This window comes from Sylvia atricapilla, chromosome 6 (genome assembly GCF_009819655.1).
Source record: "Sylvia atricapilla isolate bSylAtr1 chromosome 6, bSylAtr1.pri, whole genome shotgun sequence".
Lineage (NCBI taxonomy): Eukaryota > Metazoa > Chordata > Aves > Passeriformes > Sylviidae > Sylvia > Sylvia atricapilla.
In genome coordinates this window covers 19110558-19121075 of record NC_089145.1, presented here as the reverse complement: position 1 = coordinate 19121075, position 10518 = coordinate 19110558, and the positions used below count along the sequence as shown (strand labels likewise).

At 45.3% G+C, this 10518-nt stretch overlaps 1 protein-coding gene across 1 annotated transcript in view; it reads left to right on the top strand.

Annotated features, from left to right (window-relative positions):
* Positions 1–657: 657 nt before the first annotated feature.
* SLC1A2 (solute carrier family 1 member 2) overlaps positions 658–10518 on the top strand; it is a 77408-nt gene continuing 67547 nt past the window's right edge. The window contains 1 exon segment of the mRNA XM_066321040.1: positions 658–1110. Coding sequence (XP_066177137.1) covers positions 1094–1110 — 17 coding nt within the window. The 5' untranslated portion in view covers positions 658–1093.

Genomic DNA, 10518 nt, shown 5'->3' with positions numbered 1-10518 from the left:
CCAGCAGCGGGCCGGCGGCCGCAGTCCGGGCCGGGCCGAGCCCCCGGGGCCGCCGGCGGCAGGTGGGGCCCGGGCGCCGCGCCGCGCGCACCTGCCGGCAGGGGGCAGCACCGCCCCGCGCCGCGCCCTGCGCGCCCCGGCCCCGCTCCCGCGGCCCCTCGGCCCCGGCGGCAGCGAGCCCCGGCCGGCCCGGGGGCACTGCACGGCGCGGCGCGGATAGGGGCCGGGCGGGCCCGGCCTCCCGGGAGGCTGCTGCCGCCTCGGCGCGGCGGGGCAGGTGCCGCGGCTGCGGGGGCGCAGCCCCTGGGCCGGGCTGCGGGACTCCGCTGCCGCCCGAGCGCCGGGACACGTGCGGGTGTGCGGCGGCGGCGGCCGGGCAACCCGAGCGGGGCTCTGTGCGCCTGTGTGTGTGTGTGTGTGTGTGTCCGCGGGATCGCGCCTTCCCGCTGCTCCCGGCCGGCTCCCCGGAGTCCCCAGCCTGCCCCGGGAGGCGGTGGCGGCCGCGGCGAACGGGGCAGGTCGCGGTGTGCGGCGCCCGGCCCTCCCCCTGCGAGGGGCTCGCCGCCCCCCCCGCTGCTGCCAAGGAGCTGTTGGGGGGGATTTATAGGAGTAACAACGGCTCGTGATGTCAGCCCGTGCCTAAAATAGAGAGGGATTGACTGCAAATCCACGGCTCGAGGGCTAAACCTTCCAATCCAGCCTCAGCCAGCGCCGCGCCGATGTGAAGTCGCCCCCCAGCTCTCGCACACAGCCGCGCATACACGCACACGCTCCCCGCGGCGAGGGGAGGGCGCCGGGGATCGCAGCCCAGGTGCCAGCGCCTCCTCGCCCCGCCGGCCACTGCTGGGCGGCCGCGGCGCAGCAGCGCCGGTCCCCGGGGCACCGAGAGCCTGCTCTGGGACGGCGGGGTGGGGGAGAGCCGAGGAGCGGAGCTGCCGGATCCTCGCCCTGCGGAGCCCCCAGGATTACAAGGAATTGCCTGCTCCTTCCCCAGACGTGAGCGAGGGTTATACCAAAGAGCCAACCTCCTTCGCGCCCTGCTGTCCAAATTATTCCCTTGGACCCTTGAGAAGACAGGGTTTTTTTCGGAGCCATGGCATCGACAGAAGGGTGAGGGGGACCATCTCTTGGGTGGGAGGAACGGGAGGATGGGGGAGATGCCCGGCATTGTTCTTTTGGTAACAGTTTCCTGTCATCTGCTTCATTGTTAATCCTTGCCCCTCGCCATTCCCTAACAGAATAATTAGGGAGCGAGAGGAAACGAGAAGCAGACGATCCACATATAGAAGAGAGCGAGGGAAAAAAAATTCAAATATGAGCCACTGAAAAGGTCTTGGTTTTCCTTCCCATCACTTCTTTATTTAACCCCTGGAGGGCAGATCAAGCTTAAACCACCTGCCTGAAAGAAGAGTACGAGTGAATGGCTCACTCAAAAGGGAGGGGAAGCTTCTTCCTGAATATAATAGCAATTTAATAATAATAACAATAATAATTAGTATTATAATTTCAAAAATAATCGAAAACCTGTCCCCCCAGCCAGCCCTTTAAAAGGCAACAAACAAAATCCAACTTCTTGAGGAGTTGTGCAATTTCGCAGTTCTGTGCCAAATGCGTTAAAGTTCTAGCAAGAGAAATGCTGGGAAGGGCAAAGGGTTCTACAAGAGGCTTTAAAGAAAAGCAAACACAGTTCAACTCTGATAGTGTCCCTTGGAAGGAAACTGTAGTCCCTACCCATGCCAGGATTGCAGGAGTTGCTCACTTCATCGCTCTCTGATGAGGCAGGGGGCTTGTTCAGTTTACAGACTTGCTGGTAGTAGGAAAGAAAAGAGAAGATTTCATTGATCTCTGCTTGCCCTCTTATAACACTGCCTAGTATTAGACTGCGTTTAGTGTGAGCCTCCCCTTTATCCCTGGATGTTGTCATGTTGTATCAGCATGATCTGCTCAGGATAGGACTCTCTAAGGACAGAGTGCAAAAGGAAGCTCTGTTTATATTGCCTTTGTGTCTCTCAGGCTAAAAGACTTGCTGAGCTGATTTAAATAACCCAACACATGTCTGGGAGGGTGTGCACACAAGTGTCCCATTACCTGGCCAGAAGAAGCTGGCTGGCTGTGCAGTGGCCCCCAAGCAGTTGGCTTGGGAGGAATGGAGGGTTTGAAACTATTGGTTTGGGTTGCTTTGGAAAAGAACAATCCCTTAGTCTAACAGAGGACAAATATGTGAGGCTCTTGGGCTCTTCATAGGACTGTGGCAGAAGTCATTAATTTATCTTTTGCTGTTGCCTTACCTTTGCAGGGAATTTCTGCACTGAATTTCTACATTTTTGTTTTGGTGGCAGCCCAGCAGTTTAATCTGCCCTATGTAGCTTTTCCTCTATTTACCTAGATACTGTAAACAAATGATCCTTCCTGCCTTGAGGAAGAAGCTTAGAGGTGGAAGGACCAGCCTAGGGTTGCAGCTCTTTCCCTTCTGTATCCTTGGACTACCCCAAATATGACTCTCCTTTGGATGGTGCGGTCATCTCTCTTTGCATTCCCGCATGAGATGGTTGTAGAGGTCTGTGCTTGTTTTGGACCAGTGGTGGAAGGTGGGATCAATTGTACAGGAGTTTAGTAAGAAGTGGCCGTGTTAGAGACATCTGTCAACTTTGGATGAAAGGAGGTTTTAAATGTGTGTAGAAAGAGAGGTGCTTTTAAAAGAATTTGACTGAATAGGCGGGCTACAGAAGATCAGAGTGCCAAAACCAGAAAGGCTTCAGTAGATGCATGCTTTTGTTTCTCTTATGGAACAGAGCGAAATTGTCAGGGTGAGAAAAGAAACTAAAAGTTTAGGCCTTGTTTTCAAACTTTGTAGGAAATTTACCTAGACTAAGACAAGCTGAAATTGTTGTTTGGTATGATTCAGTTAGCGGTCTGTGACAGCTGAAGGAGGTGTGGGAAAAGAAGTTGTGTGGGATGCATTTCAATTGTCAATCCGTGTTTACCAGTAAGATTTTCTTCCAAAACTGAATTTTCATCTTTCTCTCCCCTCAAGTGAAAAGCTGAGGGATGAGATTAGCTTTCACTCTGGCATAAAGGTCAGCAAACTGAGGCACCAGAAGGATCATCAGGGAAAGAGAATATTGACTGGACCTTGTTCAAGAATTGCTTTCCACTAGCACTGGCACAATGTGAGAATGGTGGCAGAAACACTGCTCTGCTTGCAGCAATGGGCACTATCTCAGGCACACACAGGTACATGGAGAGGGACCTGCTGGAGTTGGGAACAAAGGGATACTCTCCATATTTACATCTGGTCACTGTTGGGATGTTCAGCTAGATATGTTAGTTGAGATCAGAAGTATATAAAGGTTTTATTATGTGGTGTTAAAACTGCTCCAGCTACAGTCATTTTTGTAGTGACTTACTGCTTTTCTTACAGGGAAGCTTATGTAAAATCTTCAGAGTGAGGATGTCAGGTGTGTGACAGGATGTTTAATGAACAACAAAAGGCCCTGCTGTATATACAAAGGAAGGTAAATCTGTGCTCCATTGTTAAGAGTTAGTTGTTGCTCGCAGACAGGATTTGGTAGGAAAGATTTCCTTGTCTGTGCCTTTCCGGTTATTATTTTCTTTTTCTTTCAGTATTTTATTTGCTTAAGCTTATCCATGTATGGAAATTTGCTGCACAAATCTTTCTGTTCCAAGAGGATGGTCAACAAGAGGAAACTTCAGTTGGAAGAAAATGAGAAAGGAAACATTCAACAACATGGCAAATTCAGACCCATGTGCTCTCTGGGTCTACCTTACTGTAGTTCCAGCTAGTGGGGTTTTGGTTTACGCTGTCTGTATATTGAAGGTTTAGTCTTTCTTTCACAAAATCCCCTGATCTCATTACTAAGATGGATTTTTGGTGTTTAGCTGGTGTTGAAAATGGAAAATAGCCTGTTCAAGGAGGAAAGGCTAGCACCAAGTAGGGATACAGTTCAAGGTTTCTTGTTTTTATGATCTCTTTAAATGTCCTCTGCTGGCCATGACTGCAGGTGGGATGCTGCTGGGAGACCTGGCCTTCTGATCTGTGCTGGCATCACCTTTCACGAGTGCTTAGCGTGGTTCAAAGATCCCAGGACATGCATCTGTACCCACAGACTGTGGTGTCTGGTGTAGGGCTCAGTATGTGGTGGGCTGATCTATGGAGATTTACCAAAGCAGAGCATTTCAGCATTTCCTTTGCTTTTACAGGGTCTTGATAGGACCTAAATGTTACATGAGATTGACTTTGGTCGATTGATGCCCATGCTTACCTTCAAACCTTCAGACCTCTGAGCAAAGTCCTTGCTTCCCATGGTTTTATTATGGCTCTTGTCTCTCTCTTTAGTCTTACCAAAGACTACTATTTTTCTGGTTTTTTATTTAAAAAAAAAAACCAAAAACAAACAAACAAACAAACAAACCCAACAAAAACACCACAACACCCTTCCAGAGTGCTGATTTAGATACTCTAAACATCTAGAGATGTGTTAGTATTTTGTATGATTGTAAAGAGTGGGAGTTTCAGGTGTGAAGTTTGGATTAGGATCTGCTCCTTCAGGAATACAGCCACTAGGAGACACTATCACTGCATCTATAGAAGCAACTTAAACAGAGGCAGAGCAGGTGTGTGAGCTGGGAGCTCAGCCCTGTGTTCAAGTCAGCCCTGTGCCTTTGTCTGGGCAGCCTTCTCCCAGTCCATGGGCATGGATAGGGAGTCAGCATGGGCCAGTGGCCGTTCCCAGTGGGCACTTCGAGAGTGATCACTGTATTTTGCAGAGGTTTATAGTACTGATGTGGGCTCTTCCATTTCCATTAGTCTCAGTTCTGGAGAAGAGGTCCCAGAAAAGTTTATGAAAAGCACAGAGATGTCACCTGTTCACATTTGTGGTGCACAGTTAATGGGCACATCTGTATGTGTGTGTGTGTGTGTATGCACCCTGCTACAAAATAAATCAGTGAAGCGGAAGAGTGTGAAACATCACTTTGTTTGAATAGACGGAAGTGTGGTAATTGCTTAGTGTTATGGTTTGATTAGTGAAATAATGCTTCTCAATTCTCTGTATGCAATATAAATGGTGTTCATGTAATATGACATGGCACAAGTGCAGTGCTCCTGTTCTGCTCACAGTAGCATGGCAGGTACAGAGATCCCCACCTTGGTATTTGACTCTATCAATGTCTTACTTAGAAGGAAACAAACAAACAAAAAACTCCTCTCCAAACTTGGTTGTTTCTGCATTCTTCTGTAGATACTCTTATTTTCATTGGAAGTTGCACTGTCTGAAACTGCAATTCCACCATCAGGAGTACTATTTTTCAGTGCTAACAGATCACCAAACAATAAAAGTTTGGTCCAGACCAGAGAGCATATGATTTGATTTCTCCAAAATTAGCCACAGCTGTGGAACCCACATCGGTTTTATACTAGCTGTAGAGGGATGGTTATTAGTCAACACAAATTAACACAGGAGGCAGAAATAATAAAGCATAAAGCTCTATGAATACGGCTTACTGGCATAAAGCTCTATGAATACAAGTTAACCTGTCAACGTTTTTTAAACAGATTTAAATGTTAGGAATTCATTTACTACGGAGGAATATTTTTTTAGTCATGCAGCTGCGATAGTTTTGGATCTTGGAGCAGGAGTCATAAGCCATATGCTGCATTGTCAAGACAAAGCCTGAAAAGGAGATTGCCAGCATGTATTATGCACCTAGCCTGGAGACAACATGAAACACCTAGGTGAGACAGGAAAACTAACTTGGCATTTCATCATAGGGTTCAGGCACCTACATAGGAGAGTGGGTTTTCAGGATCTGCCACAATATATACAACAGGCACACCCACACATTTCTTGTCATCTGAGTTCTTATTCTGTGATTTACCCACAAAATTCCTCTACATAGAAACTTGAGGAATTATTCTGGCATGAATGTTTAGATATTTCAGAGGATGAAATCTTCCAAGTGCTCTCACTGTTATTTTTGTGCAGGATTTGATGAGCATCAGCATAGGATGGAGGTGTTTACTCTATGCTCTTTCTTAGATATTTTGTGGGACAGATGGAGTGAATGTAGCTTGGTAATTAGTCATATCAGCAGTGTCTCTGACCTCATTTCACTGTTGTCAATTGCAAATCTCTCATCAATTTCAGTAAAAGACAGTTAGGCTTTACAGAAGATAAATCATGATCCTTAAACAGAGCAATAGTTCTCATAGCCCCAGCCTTCAGTCTGGCCTTGAGATACCCTTTCAAAAAGTAGTTGTCACCTAGACAGTAACTCCATTTTTATACATATTCAGGTCATTTTATAGACACACAGAGATTAATATGTTTCCTATAAAGTCTACAGGTGCATATTTATTTTGAGCTTTTTGGAAATAGCAGGTTATATTATTGGATTAAATACATGAAGCCTGAAGGGGATTGTGCTTCCTTATAAAATGACTGAAGTTTTCAAAAGCCTTATCTTACCATAGGTTTCTGTGAGATAAATGTGTATGTACAGCCTTCTCCGTGGACATACGTGTAGATGTTTGTATACAATGCACTAAGAAGTCAGCATACAAAGCAGTACTGTATTGCTGTACTAGCAAATTACTGCATTTATTTTCTCTTCTTCATTTTCCTGTTTCCCCTTGACCTACAGGCTGCCCCAGTGAAGACTGGTAAAAACTGTAAATTTGTGAGCAGTGTTTAAAGGGTCACAGTTTTTCAGTTTAAAAAGGCTAGCATTAAAACTCTGTCCTCTTTCAGAGGCATTGTGGTTGGCATGTGGGTTCCTTCATGGTATAGGTGGCAGTGGGAATGCTGGGACTCTGTGTGGACGTGGATCCCACACTAACAAGAGTCTGCAGTGTTGGGCTCTCTCCGTGAAGAGCTGTCTCCATACCCAAGCAGTCTGTGTGTGTGAGGATGTGGGATGAAGCCTCAGTGCTAACCCATGGTCCTTTATCTTCAGGACCCTCCTGTGTAATACCTTCCCATTTTCTGTGCCATTTAATCCCCTTCTCCGGCAGAATAGTACAATGGCTGCTATTTAGAGCAATTTATTGTATGATTTCTTGAACACACTGGCTGGATGTGTCAAATCCATCATCTCTGTAATCGTCCATCCACTAATGAAACTCCTCTTTCGCCAACTCAGTACAATGCTTCACCCAATTTTAGCCTCCAGCTCATTACTTTAAAATGCTATTACCAGAGGCATACAAGCAATAAAAAATAAGTGTGCTTTTATATACTTAATCCTACTTCTGTATTCATTTAAAGGCTCTCAGTGTGCTTAAAGTTTTAAGACAACTACAATGCATTTCAGTCCTTAGGAAAGAAAACAGACTAAGTTCAAAGCTCATCGTATTTTCTAACTTCTATCTTCAACATCTTTGATCTTATGTAAACAATTCCAAACTGGGGATCCTTACAAGGAAGAACTAAAAAAGGACCAAGGCATAAAAGAATTAAGGAATACTCCTGCTAATTACAGGGATCTTTAGGAGAGAAGTGTGGAATTTAAGAAAATTTAATATTCCATGTTCACTGCTGTGTCTGAGAAATCAAATTAATTGAAACATTTTAAAGCAAAGAAGATAGCATGAGTTTCTAAAAACAAAAATCATTTAATTTTTACTTTTCAAAAGTAAATTCTTATTTTCAGCTTCAGTTAACAACACTAAAATGGTGGGGGTTCCAATACAAAGGAAAAGGTTTCACTGTTTTGTGTAGAGTAAGACAATATTTGTCTTTGTGTTTTTCAAGATGCCAGAAATCTCCTCTTAGAGACTTGTAGAGAGCAATAAAGTCCCCCCTCATCCTCCTTTTCTGCAGGCTGCCTAAAAAGGCGTATCTGATTCTGTCTTCAGCTGGTTCAGTCATGTTGCTTCCAAAATTTCCAGGAAGTTTTTAGCCTTTTTTTTTTTTTTTTTTTTTTTTTTTTTTTTTTTTTTTTTTTTTTTTTTCTGTCAATGTCACACCCTGCAAGTATATTTTGCAATGTTGATTTTCACAACTGCAGTTTTGCAGTGTTGGTTTTTAGTACTGGTAACCATACCAAGGCATAGAGGCTGCCTGCCTGACTGTTCAATGAGCAGGATGCTGCTGCCACTCCCAAAGTCATTGAGTCCCATCCCTGAATTGAGCTTTTTCATATTCTCTGATAGCTCACTATCAACTGCATCCATAAGAGGATAATGGACTGCACCTCTGAAGTAGGTATTTTGGGGCAAGCTTAAATTTAATCTGTCATCTCTATGGGGTATTGAGAATAACCAGAGATGTATCCAAATATAGAATCTGTGTGAGTGAGGAAATGGTCAGTTTGGTACTAGAACACTTACAAAGGTTAAAAGTAAAATCTGCATTCAAACTGATACTTGTCAAACGTGTAAATGCATTCATTTATCCCAGGGAAAACAGGTAAATGGGTCTAAGGGGAGTTACATCACCTGCTAGTTCACATTTCTGTGTGATTCACGTTAGTCTCGCTTAGCCCTACTGCCAAATTTGTGCTTCACATCTGCATTTCTGATTGACATGTGGCCTCCTCAAGCCATACCATGTGGTTTCCAGATGGTGGACTTCATCTCCCTTGAGGCAGGAACCCCTGGTGTTTGCCTTTCCAACTGTTCATTGTACTTTCTGTGCTGTCATTTACCCAGCAGCTGAATGAAGTTTAGATCTTGGAGATTTGCTTTCTCGCAGGGACAATGACAGAGATCACTGCTAAACAAGTCACATGCACTGCTAAGCTTCTGACACTGAACATCATTCACAAAGGCTGTCTGGCAGGTGCAGGGAATAAACCTGCTCATTCCTGCTCCTTTGGACAGGTATGTCTGATGCAGCACCCTCTTAGAGGGGTTGACAAACACTTCTGCTACATGTTTCCAATCTGGAGGAGCAACGTGACCAGGGACGAGTTTAGATCCTGAAAGTGGTGTAACTGTATTAGTCTGGTGTTGTGTCCAGGCTAATGACAGCCTCTAAGTACAGCTAATTATCTTAGTGCAGAAGAGCACTAGTATGGATCTGCCAGGCTAGCACACATGCAGACACAGGTACCCTTTGTATCCCAGGGTCAGTCCATAACAGAGCCTCAAAGCCTGTTTCTCAAGACAAGGGAAAAACAATCAGCATAATTTATGAGTACAAAAATTAGGGCCAACATTTGTGGGTTTTACAAACCACCAACTGCCTGGGGCCACAGCTTCCTTAATTGAAAAAGTGACAACACATACGTAACATGTAGCTGGCGATATGAGAGTGGAATAGAGGCTCTTCAGAGGTCCCATCCAACTTTAACTGTTCTGAGATTCTGTGCATGACAAATACATGGTATACAGCCATCTCCATGCAGTACCTTCGTATCCTAGTTCTTGGCTCTGGCTGTGATGCCATGTAATGCTGGCACACCATCCTGCAATACACTCATCCATGTACTGATTTTTCATGAGGTTGGATTCAGACTATGTATACATGAATAATAATACAACCCAACAGAGATAACTGGACCTGGTAAGTCCACACTGTGCTGGTTACTATGTGGAGAGCCTTAGGTGTGCTAGAGAACATTCCTGGTGTAGCTTAATCCAAACGTAATTCAGCTCCTTAACATGAACCAGAGCACAGCAGGTGGGCATCTTCAGGAAGGTCTCTCCAGAAGCTCACTTTGGACTAAATTGCTAATATAAGTTTACCCTCAGCTGGTCACTGATAGGCCTCAGGTAAGTGTTCCCCAGTGGGCAGGTGTTCCTGGCAGGTTCTCATCATCTCCTGGCTGCTGATGTGCATGCTGGCACTATGGCTTCTTCTGCAGCCACAAGCTGAGGTGCTGCCATGGCCTTCGAGTCGTTACCTCTGTAAGTCACTAATGAACATGCTTGGCCTGCTGGCCATGAGCAGCACAGACTGCTGAAGGGCAAAGCATGGCTGGAGATAAACCATGGGCTCCAATCACATGGAGTGTGGAGGCTTCTGTTGCAAACTCATGCCAAGTGTGCGGAGGGTTCTGGGCTGCATGCAATGGCAGAAGCAGCATCTCAAGTATACATGGTTTAGTACACTTCCTTTGAGGCAGAAAGCTCTCTCATTAATTAAGCATCTGGTCTTCATCTGTGTAAGACCTACTTTTGCTGTGGTAACTGAGAAAAGATTTGTCCCAAAAAGCGCACGTGTATATAAACACACGTCATCCACATACACGCGTGCATATGGGAATTAATTAACACCTGGTTGCTATTTATATCACAGAATGTAGGTTACGTAGTGGAAAACAGATCAGAATCTCTCACCCAACATTTCAGGAGACCTTAGAACAGTGTCCCATGCTGGAAACTGTCAGGAAATACTATTTCTATTGATATAAAAAGTGCCAGAGGAACCTTCACAGCTGTGTAGGGCAAAAACATACAAAACATGTCTTACTGTAATACCAAAGCATTTTAGTAGGAAAACTTCTGCTGCTTCCAGGATTAGCTGTTGCTTTTCTTCTTGTTTTTGTTTCTGT